The sequence below is a fragment of the Canis lupus genome, chromosome 29 (genome assembly GCF_048164855.1).
Source record: "Canis lupus baileyi chromosome 29, mCanLup2.hap1, whole genome shotgun sequence".
Classification (NCBI taxonomy): domain Eukaryota; kingdom Metazoa; phylum Chordata; class Mammalia; order Carnivora; family Canidae; genus Canis; species Canis lupus.
In genome coordinates this window covers 39,634,107-39,655,215 of record NC_132866.1, presented here as the reverse complement: position 1 = coordinate 39,655,215, position 21,109 = coordinate 39,634,107, and the positions used below count along the sequence as shown (strand labels likewise).

Sequence of the window (21,109 nt, the reverse complement as noted above, 5' to 3'; positions counted from 1 at the left end):
AAATAAAATGTCTAGTTATATTTTTTTTCAGCCTAATTCCTAGTATTTATGATGGTTTATAAATTTTTAGTTGAAAAAACAAAACAAAACAAAACAAAAAAAAAGAAAAAAAAAAGAATAAACAAAACATTAACATTTTCCCTCAAAGTAAACAAAATCCTAAAACTTAAGCAAGTTAGCTCTTAGAGAACTAAGACTCCAAGGACAGAAAAGTAAGCTCTGAATTACTTAGGTATAATAACAGAATTCATCCTATTTAGCAAAGCAAATTTAAGGTAGCAAAAAAAAAAAAAATTCTAATTTTTCCAACAAATTATTACAAATCCTAATTTGGCTTTATGTCTCATAAACTCAAATGAGACTTCATTTCCTTTATTATTTCATTCAGTATAGAAAACAAAAGTAAAAATAAATAAGCTAACAAGTAAGTAGCCCTCTATCAAAGAAGCATGGTTTTTCTGTTAAATATCAAAATTCTGATAACAGACTTCTTTCCAAAACTCTGAACAATGTTCAATGCCAATAACTTCAAAAGGAAAAAAATGCCAAGTGTAATGTGAGATTACACACTAAAGGAAGACTATGAGAAAACTGACCTTAGAATGAACCAATGATGTACTTAAGACAATCTGACAACCTGAATGATCAGAATTGAAAGGAATTCATTTCACTTGACCAGAGTTGATCTGCTCTATTTAGCAAAAGCAAACTTTAAGAAGTTCTGGTTTCCCTTATAAATTGACTTGGAGGAAAGGCCACTCGTGTAACTTCTCCCTTAACATTTACAACTATCCTATGAGGTAGTTGGTCATTATTCTCTTATTTTACTGATGAGGATACTGAGGCTTGAAAGTGTTAAGAAGCTTGTCTGTGGGCACCCAGCTCTTAGGGTAGGAGTAGCAGTACCAATCTATTATTATTAGCTGGTAATTTCTAGCCCTGGTTAGACCTCTACTACCACTGCCTCAGGTGTTACAATTAGTCTCTGGGAAAACAGTATGGTCAAGGTCCAAAAGAAAAAAGACAAACTTGTAAACACTAAGTATAACACTATTTCATAAGAACTCTACAAAGTGTGTAAAGGGGCTACAAAAGAGAAGGATGGTAGGAAGGCAACAAACTGGCTGTCCTCCGCAAATAAACTGTTAGTAGTCAATGCTTCTTAAAATAAAGAACACCCAAAACATATTTCCTGGACAATATACCTTCTTTTCAGAGTATTAATTTACTGTTTTTCACTCATGAAAACCTATTAAAGTATGTTCTGCTGATCTAATTTCAGAGTATATACAACTCATATGTATTTATAGCACACATTTAATGTATATAACATGCATAAAATCTAGATTATAATACTGAATTATTTGGTTTGGGCAGGAAGATGTACTTTGAACACAAAATGTTTCTGACCTGACACTTGATCTGAACCATCCCAATTAGTGATAAAAATTATATTAAGAATGAAAGGAATTTACTTTTCTCCGTGACTCTTCTAAAGTAGCAGAAGAGTGTTTTAAGCTTCTCTGGTTTTCTTGATGAACGTCCTTCGAACAACCTGAAGAAAAACAAAATAAAGAAAATAAAAAAGGGGTTTAAAATGCCTTAATGACTGACATTAAGGCAATAAAATATATTTAGCAACGAAATATATTGCTATCAAGGGAAGGCAATTCTATAATAACAGAGACCTGGAAAACTGGGTTCGAACGGCATCTGGAGAGGACTAAAACCAACTAGAACCAGGCTTCTTAGAAGTTGTTTGAGTCAGATGGCACTCTCTAACAACCACATTTCTCCCCTCTATCTTCCTCCAGGGAAAATGCACCATCTGGTCCTCCAAAGTCAATTAGGCTGGCGAGTTAATGCTCAATCATTTTCCCAATGGAAAATACTAATAATTCATAATATTACTGGGTAGTTAAATGGCTGAACAAAAATAGTCCCTGAAAAAAATCCACACGATTATACTGGGGGACGGAGGGTAGTGGGCAGTTATGACAATAACAAGCAGGTATGACAAAGTATTTGGGCACGGACCAATCTTTGGTAGTTAAACAGATACACACTTTGCACAGTAACCAAAACAGTGCCTTCATTTAGTTTCCAGAAACCTGGACTTGCACTACTTAGTCTTCTTCAAAATGACATAGCATTGTTAACGGTAACACATAATGCAATTTATCCTGAGGAAAGAAAAGCAGGGCTTTGGAAGCATATGACCTAAATAAGGAGTTTGCTAAAAGATTTCAAACATAAAAACATGCTTTGGGCATGAGATCTAGCTCTCCAAAGGCATTTGAAAATTATAAAGAAATTCTGCAGCTATAAATGATGAGGTATTATTTATCTGCCTCTAGTCATATGCTCTGGCATTACAACCAGAAACCCTTCAAGTAAAAGTTCTTTTTAATAAGTGCCAAAATGGGTAAAAGTTTTCATGATTAGAAAAGCAAGCTTATGTAACTATGCAGAGAGGGAAGAGTTAATTCCATAAGAAAATCCTATTGGCAAATTGAAATGAATTAAGAAAAGGGAAGTAAATGTAGATATCAAATGATCCTGTTTTTGATGATCTGAAATTCTATATTCAGGGTCATTTTCTGAGAAAACGATTTGTGTGAATATTTATTTCCTGAGAAGAATACTAATGTCAGAAAAGTATTTTAAACAAATTTAAAATCGAACTGATTTTTAAAAAAAAGGTAAAATTGAACTGATTTTTAAAAATAGTTTGAGTGTCTGTATGGGGGTGCCTGGGTGGCTCAGTTGGTTAAGCATCTGACTCTTGATTTTGGCTCAGGTCATGATCTCAGGGTTGTGAGACCAAGCTCTGAGTTGGCTCCACACTGGGCATAGAGTCTGCTTAAGATTTTCTCTCCCTTTGCCCACCCTGCCTCTTCGACCTCCTCTCTCTCTAAAAAAAAAAAAGAAAGAAAAAGAAAGAAAGAAAGAAAGAAAGAAAGAAAGAAAGAAAGAAAGAAAAGAAAAGAAGAAAAAAGAAAAAAAAAGAAGACTGTGTGATAATTTTTAGTCATCTAAAAGAACATACTTATCTAAAATGTTTATCACAAATACTCCTAAAATCCAGCTGCCTGCTAAAAGAAAGGATCTTTGAGAGTACAGGTTTTAGCTTGGTTTCTTCTATCTATCCTGTCAACCAGGATGGAGTTTATTTAAATCAAAATGATAGTCAAAATGAAGAAGGCACTTGGCAGTTTAATTAAACATCCAGTATCAAATAAATATAATTTACTAAATTAATGTCTTGGGAACCATTGCAAAATCCCTTTCCAGGTTTACTACTTGGTAGAGAGAAACAGTATAAATATAAAGGCAGCCACCATCTTTTCTTAGAGATGAACTGATGTACTACATAACACAATTAAAGTTCCTCTTCCACAGAACTGTTGTGTAGTAAGGGAAAAAAATGGCTGTTGTCCTTAAGAAATAATTCTCCCAAACATAAAAGTGTCCCTAGCTTCCATTTGTGGTCAGTTGTTTGTAAAATTGCACTTAAGTTCACATATTTCATAACCACGATGACAAATTAGTAAACCTAAGAGCCTTTTGGGACTACAGATTTTATTACCCTACCAATATTGACTTTCTTGGAAGATTATATGGCAGTAACTATCACACACTACAAATGAGCACCCATTGTTAATCTTGTAGGTCCTAACTGTATAGGTACAAAGTCAAGCAAAATCGCAATGTATTGTTAATTTGTTGTGCTAATTTCAAATCACTATGTAACCAAATATGCTTTCCCATTTTCCTGATGGAGCAGGAAGTGCCAAGTGAGGTGGAAGGAAGGAGAGACAAGGAGGTAGAAAGTCAAGGAAGATGAAGCAGGTTTGAAACCCTTGCATGAAATCTAAAATTCCACAACAGTGAAGTCTGAAAGTACTATGCATAGCCACCCAAATAAAATAAATTATCCTGATATTAAAACAAGTGAAAATAACATAAAAACACTGGCAAATCACATGAGTGAAAGTCACAAGAGAGACATAATATCTAAGAAGACAGTATCTAGGGGGAGGAGGGAGACAAAGAGACTGCGAAAGGAGTTCAAGAAAAGAGGAACACAAAAAGATGAGTCTCAGAGGGCAGAGACAAAGGGACTAAGAGAGATGGGGCTGGACAGAGGGAAGGAAGAGACAGAAATGCACCCAGAGAGACAGAGACTCAGAGAGAATGAGACCTTTTTATAATAATCAAGCACCATCTGATTTTTTAACTTCTCAACATCTATTTTTTTTAAATTTAGGTTTTCAACTACTGCCTGTGGTTTGTATTTGAAGGCCTTTTTGAGTCAGCAGGCATGTATATGTGCCTGCACTTAAACTAGACCACAGGGCAGCCCAGGTGGCTCAGCGGTTTAGCAACACCTTCAGCCCAGGGTGTGATCCTGGAGACCCCGGGTTGAGTCCCACATCAGGCTCCCGGCATGGAGCCTGCTTCTCCCTCTGCCTGTGTCTCTGCCTCTCTCTCTCTCTCTCTCTCTCTCTCTCTGTCCCACATCAGGCTCCCGGCATGGAGCCTGCTTCTCCCTCTGCCTGTGTCTCTGCCTCTCTCTCTCTCTCTCTGTCTCTCATGGATAAATAAATAAAATCTTGAAAAAAAAAATAGACCACAAAAACCCCTCTGCATGTAGGATGGACTTTTTGGCATTTAACTGAATATTAGAGAGTACTGAGAAAAGCAAACAGAAAAAGCCATTCAGGCAACTTTACTTTCATTCTAAACAAAACTTTTTATTTTTAAGGAAATAAGGCAATCAAAGGTCAGATACTTATTAACTCGTGTTTTCCTTTCCATATGTATAAATAAAATCACAGTTTAATAAAATCTTTCCCTGAATAGAATATTGGTAATATTACTGGAATTGAATTCTAGTCACACACACACGTCCCCTCATGTGATTTCAAGTTAAGGACTAATCCCATTAGTACACAGTAAATCAAACTCAACGCAGTATAACCTCCACTTTAAAATGGATGCAAATGATAATCTGGAACCTAGCCACAAAGTCATTTTTGGCTTTTCTGTGAAGCAATCTGCCATATGGCCCCAACAGCACTTTCAATCCAGGGAAGAGGCAGATGTAAAAGCCTCCTGGGCTGACCACTGCTGCAACCCACAATTAATCTCTGACCATCAGTTTCTAAGCAATCTCAAAAGCATCAATGCTAATCACATTGGAAGCCTTTATATGGATGTTTAGGCCCTGAAAGGCAAGCAGGGGAAAAGGTCAAGGATATTTAACATAACTAAGCAGGGCTGGAAGAACACAACAATAAATAAAAACAGGAAGACTTATTCAATTTGTTGACGTCAGCCTCCCACCACGTACTCTTAACCATTTTTATTATTCAATCAACTAGCTAGCCATAGCCCCTTTGAGGCTAAATACACTCACACACACATAACTCCCAACTGCCAGAAACTATAACCATAAATAGCAACTAGGCAAAAAAGAAAACACCACCACAACAAAATCCTCCATAATCAGCTTACCAAATGGCTCATCAAATTAGGTACTTGATCTTTCATAAGTCACATGAAAAAGGGGAACTTTGGGTCGTTTTCCATTTCTGGAGCATGGTCAGAGCATTTTGCTCGAGTGGAAGTAAGATATAATGAAAGAGCACCAAGTTTGAACAGAAGAACAGTATCCAAGTCTCAGTTTTGCTGACAAGTCACTTACTCTCACTGAACCTTAGTACAGAAGCTTCCCTACCTAGAAACCTCTGTAGACAGAATCAAAGTAAGCTGTCAACAGACAGCATCAATGATCATGTACAGTCATAATTTCTGTTTTTCTTTTTTGCTAGTTTAGGCTTATTAAACACATACCATCTCAGTGCAGCCAAATGCTGACATCCTGGCTGCTAGGATTCCCTAAATCAATTGTGGAGACTACCATAGGCTTTACCTGCCCTTAATTAATTTTCAACATTCTGGTGATCAAAAGAACATCCATCAGCCAGAATATAAGAATATACCTAATTTCAAATCTTCAACAGATTAAACTCTCATTTGGTGAAATGCTATTGAGATAGTATGAGTTTAAATCCCTTATGGTCATCCCTTATGATCACTCCGGGCTGATGAATGACTTTGGTTCATTTTACAGATCAAGAATTGTTTCCAAGGATAGTTCTAGTTTCTGATTAGCTATGATGTAAGAAGTACTAATCTGGTTTACTCAAAGGGAGGGCAGATAGCAGAATGGTTAAGGGACACAGATTCTAGAAGCCAACTTTATTCTGAGTTTGAATCCGAATTATACCGCTAACTTGGTGAAGTAATCAATCCTCTCTAAGCCTTCATCTTCTCAACTGAAAAATGAAAAAAACAATACCCAATTTATAAATTTGAAATATTAGGTAAAAAATAACAGTATGGTGATTCATACATAGTTAAGTATTTAATAAATATTAGGTATTATTATTATTATTATTATTAAGGATTATTCTTATGCAAAAAATTTCTCATGCCCAGCAAAGAAATCAACATTTATTTACATAAAATGCTTATATTGTTCAAATCCATATTAAGAAAAATAGCTCAGCCTCTTTTCCTGTCAAACCTAACATGCTGTCACTCAGAGCCAACCAGCTCAGACTTCAGGATAAATGACCAAGCACAATGAAAAAGACAAATGCTCTTTCTTAAGATGTGCCAGCATTCCCGTCAGATGTTTAGCTGAAAAAAATGATGCTTTAAAATTAACACATGTATTAAAATTAATGCAGGTTCTGGTAATTGTGGCAGGAAATGGGATATCACAAAAGCTAAGCCTTCTCAAGACTTCTTGACTATTACCTGTCAGCCACTCCAAACCTGAGGTCCATTTTACTATTGAGAAAAGAAGGCTGTTGGTGTAACAGGTGCCCAGTCCTTAGAGGACCCTGTGGATTTGTTTCTCTTACAGGCTGAATGGACAGTGAAGGGGAGGTTATGATACTGTGTCTATGGGGCTATAATTAGGAAGGAAGAAGCTACTACCCACACTAGTTGTTTGAAAAAGACTGAAAAAAATCTGTGGGATTCCAACCTCAAAATCAAATTACAAAAATCATCTACTCTTTTTATTAACTTTGTCTTCTGCTCCATTTCTGATCATTGACTTGTAACTACTTTTCTTCTGATTATAAAAGTAATATGTACTTATTATAAACAATTTCAAAAACACAGAAAAGGATGAAATAAAAGCATTAAATGTATTTATCTCACTACCCAATGGTAATCATACTTTTATTCATTTTTTTTGTCAGTCCATTTTCCATGTTCATACATGTTCCGATGTGAACATAGACGTGTATTAACAGATACAGATATTTTAACATAAATGAGATCATGTTCTACATATAACTTTTTATTCCTTATTAAAGCCAACAATTGCTAATTCTATTTTTTTTTTTTTTTTGCTAATTCTATTTTTAAAGATTTCATTTATTTGAGAGAGAGAAAGAGCACGCTCCTGTGTGTAAGCAGGGGGAGGAGCAGAGGGAAAGGTATAAGGAGACTACATGCTGAGCTTGAAGCTGGGTGCAGGGTTTGATCCCAGGACCACAACCTGAGCTGAAATCAAGAGTCCTCAACCGACTGAGCCACCCAGGCGCCCCTATAATTGCTAATTCTAATCATGCTTAATCGGCTCCCTTTATGTGCTTTTTCTTGTTTTATGTGATGAGGAATGTATATGTGTAATTATCCACAGAGAGCTTTAATCTTTTCTGAGCAAAGGGCTATTAACATTTAACTAAGATATCAGACTGTTATTTGTGAAGAGTTTAAATACTGAATTCTTTTTTTTTTTTTTCTCTTTAAGTAAACTCTATGCCCAACACGGGGCTGAAACTCACAATCCAGAGAGCAAAAATGGCATGCTCTATAAATTGAGCCAGCCAGGAGTCCTGAAATACCGAATTTTTCTTGGGTGAAATTTACCATCTGAAATTTGTTTTTTGTTTTTTTTTTAAATTTTTTATTTATTTATGATAGTCACACAGAGAGAGAGAGAGAGGCAGAGACACAGGCAGAGGGAGGAGCAGGCTCCATGCACCGGGAGCCCGATGTGGGATTCGATCCTGGGTCTCCAGGATCGCGCCCTGGGCCAAAGACAGGCGCTAAACCGCTGGGCCACCCAGGGATCCCTGAAATTTGTTTCAAAATAGTTTTTGTTTGTTTGTTTTTTAAAGAAAAGGTGGGGTTGGATAAGTGAAAAAAGAACAAAATAAAAGATTCTGGTAAGTACTGAAGCTGGCTAAATAAACATGGGTTCATAATATTGTTTCCTTTATTTTTTAGTATGTTTGAAAATATCCCTAACAATTTTGAAAATAACTTTTTTGGAGAAGAGGCTCTCTGCTACAACCTTAACTTAGTAAGAGAATGCAAAGTTTTTATCTAAAAAATAAATTTAAAATGTCTATAATCAAGTCAAAGAATCAATTTAAGAAAGCTTGTAACTAAGACATCTGAGGGACTATCAAGATACATTCATTAGCTGACTACTCATCCCATGGAAACAAACTGTAAGTGGCTATGGAAACACTAATTTTAAAGCATTATTAATTAGAGCTACTGCTTACCAAAATCCAAAACCAGGAAAACATAAAACCACTGGGACTATCTTGAGAATTCTGGATAGAAATTTTATAATTTATAGTATCCCTGGTGATCCTGGAGCTAATCAAACATTTATTCCAAAAACCAGAAAGACTACTACTCTATGGAGATCCTTATTATTAATATAACTAATACTCTTCATGGAAACAGATAATTACATTTCTACAAAATCAAATTTCCACTGTTTACTTACATACAAAATTTGACCATTTCCTTTACTATATTAAAAAGAAAACCTGCAAGAGATGCATTGTCCTTAACTACGAATAGAAATAAATTCTTATTAATTTCTTAACTAAGCCAAAAATTATAGTTAATAAACAGGTTCTTACAATTACAACTGCAGATACCAATGCTCTGTTTTCTCTCAGTCTTACCCCAAATACTAAATAAGTTAAAGGCAAAAACTTTAATTATACATAGCTTAAAAATAAAACATCTCCTAAATGCTAAGGATAAGATGCAGTTTGAAAAATAAAAAACAGCAGAATAAGAACAAAGGGTCTACGTTTTAGTCTTAGCACTCTGCCACTAATCAACTCTTTAAATGTTCCACCTGCAAAATTTATTTTCATTCACTCAATGTGGATTTATTGAATGCCTACAATGCATGAAATTTAATGAAAGGTAAGATCCCTATCCACACTCCCCACTAATGGGGCACATGAGTCGCTCAGTCCGTTATGTGACTGACTCTTGAGTGACTGACTCTTGATTTCGGCTCAGGTCATGATCTCAGTGTTGTAAGATCAAGCACTACATCAGGGTTTGTCCTCAGTGGGGGAGTTTGCTTGAGATTCTCTCTCTCTCCCTCTGCCCCTCCCCAGCTCTCTCTCTAACAAATAAATATTAAAAAAAAAAAAAAAATCCCGGTCCCCACTGAAAGGATGAAACCCACAATTTTAACAAAGTAGGGTAGGCGGTACAGCAGGAAAAGTAGAGAACACTAAAGGCACGTGCCTGGTTGTAAAAACCTAGGTAGTGCCCTGGATGCCTCTCTTTACCCACTCATTGATCCAATCTGTCTGACTTGCCCTTTAAATGTCACCATACCTCCACCCCCACTACTCACAATCCCAGCTATCATCCTCTCCTTCTTGGTGCATTGCAATCGCCTAACTGGGTAAACTCATTGTACTATGGCCCCTTTCCACTCAGCACCCACACTGTAGTCAGAACAAACTTTTGAAAATGTAAATTTGATCAAGTGCATCAGCTTCCCCCTCTTCCCATACCAAATGACTTTCTATTGCCTTAGGAAGGCCTAGTAGGCATAGTAGGATCGCCTACTGGTTGTCATCTCCTTCTGCAACTTGTCCTCTCTGCTGCAACTGTACTGGTCTTCTTTCAATCCCTGAGGATGTCATGCCACTTTTACCACAATGCCTTTTTATGTACCATACTCCCTGCCCAGAATATAATCATTTCTCCTTTTCTCCTGGGTAAAAACTCCTACTTACCCTTTCATACTTAGTTCAAACGTTATTTCCTCAGGAAAGGTTTCCTTTATTAAACTATACCCTTTCTAATTAAGCATCATAATTCTGTATACCTCCTCTTCCACATAACAGAGGTTCGTACAGACCTTCCTAAGAACCCAGAGGAATAGCAAACCTATCCTGGCAGGATCAGAGCTATCAGAAGTGCACTGATACATAAACTGATGCTCAAAGAAGAAATAAAAGCCTTGTGGATGAGAGAAGGCACAGAAGACAGAAACTGGTCTACCCCTTCTCTTGTGACCTGAAGGAACTTAAACTGTAGAGAATACTGGAATTGCTCCCTGTATATTTGAACTAAATGACTAATACTATTCTCTTAAACTTAGCTTAACATACTGACTCAAAATTAGGTTAACAACATGTTCCTCACAACTAGTATTTATACAAAGAGAATATGGTATCTCTTGTTGGGATTTTAAATAAATTATTTTATACAGATGACATTATTTTTCATTGTTTCCCCACTCCTTCTTAGTGTTGATAATGGAGAGAAACTGTACCATACAAAAATTTTCATTGAACTTTATCTTGCCTGCAAAATAGCAAAAAAACCACTTAACTTACTGCATTGTAAAGGTTAAATTAGATAACTGGACATAAAATGTTTGGCCTATGGCAAATCACTGGACAAATATTAGTTCCTTCCACCCTTCTCTATTTCACTTTTAAAGAGGTGTTCTCTGAAAACATACCGATTGAAGTTAATATCTGGGTAGCTAGAATACTCAGATTTCATCTTAGCATTTCGCCGTGGAAATGTGCAGAAGAAAGCATTAGCTAAAAGACTGGCAATCTGTTCCTGTGACATTGTGATGGAATGATTCATCTTCTGTTTCAGGAGTGGTATTGGCTGAGAGAGGAAACAAAATATACAGACAAGAAGGGCAATAATTAGTTTAGCAATTTCAAAAGCAGAGGCACCAAATTGCATTTGCTAAATTAAGGCAGGAATAATTTCAGGCCACTCTTGAATCCTTAAATCAGCAGTACTGAAGTCAAGGGCAGTTCATCAAGGATGATTGGAAAAGTGTACTTGTTTGACAAACTGCAGATTTCTAATCAATAATAATGATAGTAAAGAGAACATAAACATTACTTATTAGGGGAAAACAAGATTGCTTTAGCAAGTAAGAAATAAAAACACATTATCCGTGTAATGAAAAACTAAACAATAAAAGAGAAAAATGCATCACTGAGTTTAGCCATTACTACATATGCTAAATTTTATTCTCACTTATATTTAAGATTGCTGGATAGAGCAATTTTTCTATTAGTCCTAAATAAAATGACCTAAGGAAATTCAATAAATAAATCTTTTCCTTCTAATTCTGAACCAACCTTCACTTTGACAATTTCTTTGAGACCTAAATCTAATTTTATTACAGCAATTAATAGGACATGTATAGACAGACATATGTATAAACTGTAAGAAGACAGGCATTTCCCTACATCATCACTTTAAGCCAAGAAGATATAGGACATTTTTTCTTCAGATTTTTTATGATGGAAATGTCTTCTAGTTGTACCAAATCCAAATCCACTGTGCTTTTCTTTTCAGGATAATCCACGGGACCTTATGTTCAGTGGGTTTTATTCTATTTTAAATGTTAAAACTACATGTTTTTAAAGACATGGTGGTAAAGCCAAAGACCAACTGCCAGTTTATAATATCAGTTGTAAAGTTTTAAAATGTTCCAACATAATATTTAAGATGCTTTTCCTTCTGCCTTTCAATAAGACCCAGAACTAGGAATCCTGGATATCTGCATTCATTTCAAACCAACTGTCCTGATCATATCTCAGGAATCAACATCAAAAATGAAACCTAGGAGAGGTAGGCAAGGCAAATCAAAACTGCAATGATGTAACAATTAACTTTTTTCTAAGTATCAGAAAATGTACATCAGTGCTAGAATAAGAGTGTGCTAGGAAAAAAAAGGTTAAATTTGCAGTTTAACTGTTTCTCTTGGGAAAATACAAAGACAAACAGAGAAAATGGAAAGAATCACTACAGTATCCAAATGCTGTCCTTTTAGGCCTTAGCAATTACCATTCCTAAGAAAGACGGAACAGGGAGCTCATATCGATTTCCATTTTCCCATCCTATACATTTATTTACAACCCAGCAAGAAGTTTAGAAAAGGTGACAATGGCAAACTGGTACTTAGTTTTAGTTAAAAATGAGCTTTTAACTACCATTTATTAAGTTATTCATAAAAATAACTTTAAAAATTAATGGTGGCATTTTAGGCTTAATGAAAGATAAACACAAACATTTCTTAACACCCAAATAACCAAATAGTAGGATTTTATTTTTATTTTAATAGTACGATTTAAATAGAATAATTGATTTGTTTTCTTGGAGGAGAAATGTCTGAAAGCTCATACTTGGGGAAAACGAGAAGATGTAAATCTTATCAAGTGTTCAGCTAGATAAAATAAGGGACTGGTTTAACATGAACCAAGATCTTTCAAGAAGCTCATGTCCAAAATTCGTTTCCTTCCTTGAAGTTCCTTTTTATAAATCTAAATTTACCTTTTGGATTTGGACTAGAGAATGTTAATGTTAAAAAAAAAAAAAAAAAAAAAAAAAGAGAATGTTAATGTAATAAATTGTGAAGTAACCACATATACAATTTAATTTGCCAAAAATATCTTGATATCAAAGTGAAATATTAACTTTCACAGCAGAGATTTACTTTTCAGTAGAGTATAAAAAACAGACTTAAAATGTTCTCCCCATTAATGGAAGAACAGAATTTTTTTGTTTTTAGCCAGGCCAAAATATAGAGGAGCCACAAGTCTGATTTTGTTCTACCAAGTGCTTTGTTATAGCTTATAAATTTAGATGTTTTTGAATATATATCTCATTACATAAAATACAGAAATGCTCTTGCCTAAGTGCAAGGGGAAGAGAAGATGATTAAGTGATTCATGTCTAAAGGCTATATACTTATCAAGTATAAGTTCAATTATGAACTACACATTGAATTAAAAAACCATTTAACGGGGAACCCTGGGTGGCGCAGCGGTTTAGCGCCTGCCTTGGCCCAGGGCGCGATCCTGGAGACCCGGGATCGAATCCCACGTCGGGCTCCCGGTGCATGGAGCCTGCTTCTCCCTCTGCCTATGTCTCTGCCTCTCTCTCTCTCTCTCTGTGACTACCATACATAAATAAAAAAAAAATTAAAAAAAAAAAAAAAACATTTAACTAAGCACATGAAACTTGGGGACACAAAGATGATTTCCCTTCAAAAAGAATATACTATAGTAGGGGTAGATATATAAAGATAAATTACAAAATAATGTTCTAAGTGTGACTTGAGTGCTACAGGAGGGATTAACTTTGGCCAGGAGAGGTAGGGAAGGTTTCGCAGGGGGATGTAAAAGTTAAGCAGAACCTAAGATGTAGTGAGATATTTTACTAGGTAAGGAAAAAAGCAAGGAAAGAAAAAAAGAGTGAACATGACACAGAAGCAAGCAAAAAAACTTCAAAAAAGACAACAAGAAGAATATTAATATATATTTTCTGTGCCCAACAGAAAAGCTTATTTTGCACACAATGCATTAGTGATGTGAAATTAAAGTTACATAAAATTAGAAATACCACAGTAAAAAGCTAACAACTATGGCACATCAAAAACATAGAGTGGTTCTCAACTGAAGATAGAATGGCCCTCAGGTATTTGGTCATGTTTTTAGATTGTCTCAATGATTATGCTTGTGGTTTGGGGGATACCCCAAAGACAAACTGCAGTGTCACACACTACAGTGTGTGAAAACATCTCACACGTTTGTACACTGTTTCACCTAAAATGTCCCTAGGGCCTCTGTGAGGCAAAAGCATCAACAGAATCTTGGCTAGCATCCATGCAGCAAGGGGGTTGGCTCTAGAAACAAAAGACAGGCAAATTCAAGCCACTGTTTTCAGAAACATAGGAAGAAAACTAAAAAGAACAAACCAATAGCGTTTTATGGTAATTTGAAAATATGTCCACGAATTCTGATATTTCCTCCTTTTTAGAGATTTATTTTTATTGATTTTATTTTAGAGAGAGAGAGAGAGAGAAAGAGAGTAAGCATGCACACAAGCAGGAAGGGCAGAGGAAGAGTGAGGGAGAATCTCAAGCAGACTCTGCACTGAGTGAGGAGCAGATGCAGGGCTTGATCTCACAACCCTGAGATCACAACCTGAGCTGAAACCAAGAGTCAGGTGCTCAACCAACTGTGCCACCCAGGCGCCCAGGTATCTCCTCCTTTTAAGAGAGTCTAATTACCATCTCCTTGAGTGCAGGTTAGATTTAGTGACTAATTTGTAATCAACAGAAAGATAGCAGAAATGATGGTAGATGTCTTAAAAAACAAGGTCAAAAAAAGCACTGCCAATTTCTTGTTGTCTCCCTTAGGTGGCTTGTTCCCAGGAAGTTAGCGACCACATTGTGAGGACAACTCAATCAACCTATGGAGAGGGCTATCACAAGAAATTGAGGGCTTCTGCCAAAAGCCATGTGAGTAAATCAACTTAGAGGCAGCTCCTCCAGTCTCAGTGAAACCTTGAGATGACTACAGCCCTGACCAACACCCTGACTACAACCAGAAGAGAGATCCTGGGCCAGAACCACTCAGCAAAGCTGCTCCTAAATTCCTGACAGAGACTGTGAGATAATAAATGTTTGCTGCTTTAAGCCATGAAATTTTGAGGTAATTTCTTATGTAGCAATTAATTAATATACTCCCTCCAAAAAGAAATAATATTGGATTCTTTCCTTCATTTTTAAAAGCTAAAAAAGCACTATGAGCTCATTTGTTATATAACAACATCACTGTGTGGGGAAAGGAGAGTGAGGTAGTAGGCCATTTTGAAGATAAAATATTCTAACTCCATTAGTGTGTTTTGGAATAATAACTTTTTTAAGTTAGAGATTGTTTAAACAAAAACAGAATAGGAAGTCTCAGTAAGCAAACTTCAACAGTGTAAACTGAAGCTCAGAAATTGAATGCTGCATTTTTAATGTTCTTTTGCAGTATTCCCTCTAGCCTCTAACCTTTTCTTCAGTATAGCAAAATCCTTATAAAAAAAAAACAAAACTGTTTCTCATTTCTCTCTTCTTTCTCTTTGACCCTGGCCATTAGAGTTTAAAAGAAATTCAATTTGTGAATCTCAAGAAAGCTACTGAGGAAGAAGTTATTTCGACTAACCTGGGTGCAAATATTTGGCAGACACAGTGCAATTTTCACCATATCAGGCAAAATGGACTGATACAAATGTTGAGCTTCTGCTTCTTCAAGTACCTGAAAACCAGTAAAATATATTAGTGAATAATAACTAATGAATAAATGTTTGTAATGAAATTATATACCTGCTCTTCATAAAATCCCATATGTGAGACATTATCAGTCTCATCAAATACATATAAAAGTACACCAATACATGTACTTAAGGTGAACTCAAGTGAACTTAAAAATTCATTTTCAAACTTACCTGACTTACCTGAATACTCTGTGAAAACTAATTAAGTATTCAAAATACCAAATATCTCTCATATCACACTTCATAATTAAACAAAACATCTGCAAATAAAAAACAGCACATTCTGCCCTTGGTTACTGCTAGACGACTAGGGACTCTCTCAGAAACCTTCAAGAATCCATCCAGCTTCAACAGTCTAAAACGTAAAGAAATTGCCATAAAAGCCATACTAATTATTTCACAGCACAGTGTATTTTTCAAATCTAACCTATGGGTAGTAAACAACAAGGTTTCTGATGACCTTAGAATTTTTCTTTTCTAGGCACCCTAGGGAAGTTAAAACTACAATTCCCACATCATAATTTGAAGCACAACAAAGGCAACATTCATAGCCCATTTTTGTCTTTTATAATTTCCTATCTCTGCAGGCTTTAAAATTTACTTTAGGTCTTTTGATCTAATTTCTCTCTAAAAAATAAGGGTATGTTTTTAAAAGTTCTGAAAATGAAAACACTATTGATTTGGAAATTAACTCATTTGGAATTAACCAATTAACCATTTGGAAATTAATTTGTTAAGTCAGGGTTAAATAAAGACATTTATCAACTTAAAATTACACTTGAACTAAAGGAGCTCTCACTTATAATCCAGTCTGATTCTGTCATTATTACAAAGAAAAGAAAACTGAGGCCAAGGAGGTTACCTGATTATCCTAGCTTGAGAAAGTCAATTAGCAACTAAATTAAAACTAGAACCCAAGTGTTCCCAACTCTACTACATTGCTCTCCCCACTTCTCATGGGATTAATGGGGATGCAGATGCTTCACAAACCAACAGACTTTCTTCGTTATAAACTAGAATAAAGGAATATTCACTTGTCTCTCTGCAACTGCACAAAGTATGTGTGTAAATAGAAAAAGTAACGATTTACAGGGAATTTCTAACACTAAGAACTGTCTTTATACCAATGCTCTAAAATCCAACCTACGTTTACCTCTCTCTTTAAACTGGAACAGTGGGAAAACTAACATTGAGAATGAACAGAAAGGTATTTGCAACTCAGGGAGTTTGGGATTCAATCACAGATATATAGAAAACTATGTAAGTGAACAACACAAGACAATTATTAATTCTGGGGAAAACAAAAAAGTTGGCAAGAGTGGAAAAGCAATATCTTAGATATGTATAGTGTTTTTACTATTCTTCTTTAAAAAACAGAATATTGATCTTAACTGAAACAAATTTGATAACTATGGTGGGAAAATGGGAAGTAGAAATAAGGTTTTTTAAATTTTTTTTTAATTTTTTAAAAAAATTTATTTATGATAGAGAGAGAGAGAGAGAGAGGCAGAGACACAGGCAGAGGGAGAAGCAGGCTCCATGCACCGGGAGCCCGACATGGGATTCGATCCCGGGTCTCCAGGATCACGCCCTGGGCCAAAGGCAGGCGCCAAACCGCTGTGCCACCCAGGGATCCCAAGAAATAAGGTTTATGTTAGTGGTGAAGGGGTAAGTGAACAATAGCTAAATTCTAATCCTCTATAATGGGAAGTTAACACATTAAAAAAAAAAAAAAGTATAGGAAGTTAAAACTGGTATACTGTGTATCGTTCTATGCTATTTTTATTACATATACATTTGTGTAACTAACACCAAAATTAAGATACAAAACTATTTCACTATAATCTCTCTCCTGCTATCGATTTAGTTACACTCTCCTTCCTCCAAGCGTTCCTAAGCTCTAGCAACCATGTATGTTTTCCATCTCTGTAATTTTGTCATGTTACATAAATGGAATCAAATAGTATATTTTACAATTGACTTTTTCATCCAGTTTTAATACGTTTAAGATCAACTCAAGTTGATACAAGTACCAATAGTTATCCCTTGTTATTGCTGAGTAGTCGTCCATGGTATGAATATACTATAGTTTGGGTTTTTTTTTTTTTTAAAGATTTTATTTATTTATTCATGAGACAGAGACAAAGACAGAGACACAGGCAGAGGGAGAAGCAGGCTCCAGGCAGGGAGCCCGACCCAGTCTCCAGGATCATGCCGTGGGCCGAAGGCGGCACTAAACTACTGAGCCACCAGGGCTGCCCTAGTTTGTTTAACCATTACCTTACTGAGGGACATTTTGTTTGATTCCAGTTTTTGGCCACCACAAATAAATCTGCCTTTTACTTTCAACCTGCTTATATCATTATATCTGAAATGATTTCTTATAAACAAGCATCACTTTTTTATTCACTTTGTAAGTCTCTTTCAACTAGCAGATTTAGACCATTTACACTTAATCATGAATATGTTAGTGAATACTCATTTCATTTTTTATTTTCCATTTCTTTAATCAGTTATCTTTTTCCTTCCTTGTGGGTTATTTAAACATATTTTAGAATTCTAATTTTATTAATCTAAAATGTTTTTGAGTACATCTCTGAATAGATTTTATTGCCTGCTCTAGGCATTACATTATAGGTAAGTTACCAGTTTACTGGTGTCAACAGCGAGAGAAATTTTACCTTTGTTCAAGACCCTTTACCCTATCTCATTTATAATCTAATTGTCTTCAATATTTCCCTACATATATTGAGAACCACAGTGTTATAATTATTGAAAAGCAGTTAAAGAGAAAATGTCAAACACAATTTAGAACACAATCTATTTTATTTACATTTCCTCTTTCTGTTGTTCTTTCTTCATGATGTTCCATCTCTTATCATTTCCTTTCTGTTTCAAGAAATTCTTTTAGACATTTTTTAGGATAGGTGTAATAATGACAGTCTCTTCCTTTTCCTTCACCTGGGAATCATGGTTTCCCCTTTATTTCTGAGGAATATTTTCATTGAATATAGAATTCTGGGTTGATAGTTCTTTCCCTTTAGTCTTTTGAAAATACTGTATCATTTCCTTTGGTCTCTATGCTTCCTGATGAGAAATTCACTATCATTCGAATTGTTTTTCTCCTATAGGCAATGCATCACTTCTCTCCTAATACTTTCAAAATGTTTTCTTTGCCTTCTAAAAAGTTTGACTCTATGCCTTGGCATGGATTTTTGGGGTATATTCTGTTTGGGGTTCACTTGGCTTCTTCAAGCTACAGGTTTATGTCTTTTGTAAAATTTGGGAAAATTTCAGCTATTATTTCTATATTTCAGCTACTATTTCTTCTATATTTTTCAGCCCTGACTTCTTTCCCATTTCCCTCTAGTATTAAAATGATGTTAGATCTTTTGTTATAGCGCCAAAGGTCCTTCTGTTTTTTTTTTTTTTTTGCCAGTCTGTTTCCTTTGTGTTGTTCAAAATGAGTAATTCTTTTGTTCTTTTTTTGAAGTTTACCATTTCTTTTTTCTGTCATCCCATTTCTTCACTGAGCTCATCCATTGCATATCTTTAAAAATTTCAGTTTTTGTATTTTTCAGTTCTAAACTTTCTATTTGGTTTTTCTTTATGGCTACTATTTCTTTGCTGGAACTATTTTTTTCATTGTTTTAAGCCGGTTTGTAATTGCTCATTGAAGCCTTTTGTGATGGCTGCTTTATATTTCTTGCCACATAATTCTAACATCTGTTTTAGGGTTGGGATGCACTGGTTGTCTTCTCATTTCAACTCAGAATTTCCTGATTCTTGTTGAGAAGTCATTTTTTTATTGGGGATATCTTGGGTATTATGTTATGAGATTCTGGATCTTATTTAAATCTTGTTTTAGGGACACCTGGGTGGCTCAGCAGTTGAGCGTCTGCCTTTTGGCCCAGGGCGTGATCCCAGGATCTAGGATTGAGTCCCGCATCGGGCTCCTTGCAGGGAGCTGCTTCTCACTCAGCCTGTGTCTCTCATGAATAAATAAATAAAATCTTTTTTTAAAATCTTGTTTTAAAGATTTTATTTATTTATTTGAGAGCTAGAGAGAGCGAGCAGGGGGGATGGGCAGAGAGAGAGGGAGAAGCAGGCTTCCCAATGAGCAGGGAGCCCAATGCAGGATTCGATTCCAGGGCCCCGAGATTATGACCTGAGCTGAAGGCAGACACCCAAACGACTGAGCCACACAGGTGCCCCAAATCTTGTTTTAGCAGGACTTCTGTAACAGGGGAAGGCAAGAGCCGCATCATTACTGCCAATTTAGAGTAGAAACTCAAGTCCTCTATCTGTGAAGAGTGGGGGAGGCACCTTGTGCCCCTCGGGGGAGTGGCGTGGGGACCATGAGACTTTGAGCTTCCTTCTAGGACTTTATTGTATCTTTTCTAGGGCCCCACAAACCCTAGCTGGACAGTCTTTTCTCCACCTTTCAGATTTTTCTTATGTTTATATAGTGTCCAAGGTTTTTGGCTGCATTTAACAGGAGGGACGGGAAAAATGTCTACCCAAACATTTTTAACCTAAAGACATTTAACCTTATGTGTCTAAATGGGCTGACAGCTTCTTCTCCTTTGGGTACCTGTCCTTGTCTTTTAAAATTGACATACAAGTAGTTGCTGCCATGCTTTGTTGACTGTCACAAGCTTTAAAATATCATTTATTTATCTGATAAAACATTACTGCACTGGACTTCTTCAAACTGTCAACACTTCAGAGCTATGTCTAAATGCTGCTTTGGAAACACAAATGAGAACATAAAAAAAAGCCATTTGAGAACATAACCAACCCAACTACAGTTTGAGATAGAATGCATAATTTAAAAAGCTACCATGATCTTAAGCCTGCTCACATATTATTAGTATTTTTATGCGAGTGTTACCTTTTATAAATTATTATTAACCTATACAACATAAGCCAAGATATAAGTAATGAAAGGTTTGCAAAATATAAACCATTTCTTTACTACAGAGCAAGAGCCTCAAACAATAGTAGAGGTTTATTTATAATATATCATATATTCTGTTTATTTATAATAATGGCAATGATGATTATAAGGAAAATAAACATACGATGGTAAAAAGGAGAGCTTCATTAAATTTTCCACAAGCAAAGCCCTGCTTTCTGTTGGACAGTCTGCATAGATAATTATATGTAGCAGGTGCTTCTGTGTTTATTGTATTTTTATTCTAGTCCCACAAATCCATCATGTGTATGTCTCATTTAGAATTGACACGGTGAGTTTCAAAATTATTATTATTATTATTATTTGAGTTTCAAAATTATAATACTGTTTTGCTCTTCTCTTTAAACTATAAATCTGTTAATTTAACTGGTCAATAAACAAATATTTTGAGTATTTTTTTAATATTTTGAGTATTTATTATGTACCAGTCTCTTGCCAGGATGAAGACAGAACTGTAAACAATAACAGAGATGATCGCTGACCTCATGAGTCTCACAGCTGAAAGCCGTATGCTCTTTTTGTGACCTCCCTCAATAGGTCAGCCCTAACCCTGATGGATAATCATGGGTCATACTACAACCTCACCACTGTGACTGAAGAAAGGCTTTCTTTCTTCCTTTAGCAGATAGAAACATGGACAAACTGCGAAAAAAGAGTAACTGATTTGCCAAAACAGTC

General features: G+C 35.6%; 1 protein-coding gene across 6 annotated transcripts in view; it reads right to left on the bottom strand.

The window, feature by feature from the left end:
* The window catches only part of PARG (poly(ADP-ribose) glycohydrolase), a 116,336-nt gene that overhangs the window by 52,907 nt on the left and 42,320 nt on the right, over positions 1-21,109 (bottom strand). For all 6 annotated transcript variants that reach the window (XM_072806309.1, XM_072806308.1, XM_072806310.1 and 3 more), the window contains exons 8-10: positions 15,342-15,434; positions 10,835-10,992; positions 1,476-1,555 (exon numbers count right to left, since the gene is read on the bottom strand). In XM_072806309.1, coding sequence (XP_072662410.1) covers positions 1,476-1,555; positions 10,835-10,992; positions 15,342-15,434 — 331 coding nt within the window. The remainder of the gene's footprint in view (positions 1-1,475; positions 1,556-10,834; positions 10,993-15,341; positions 15,435-21,109) is intronic.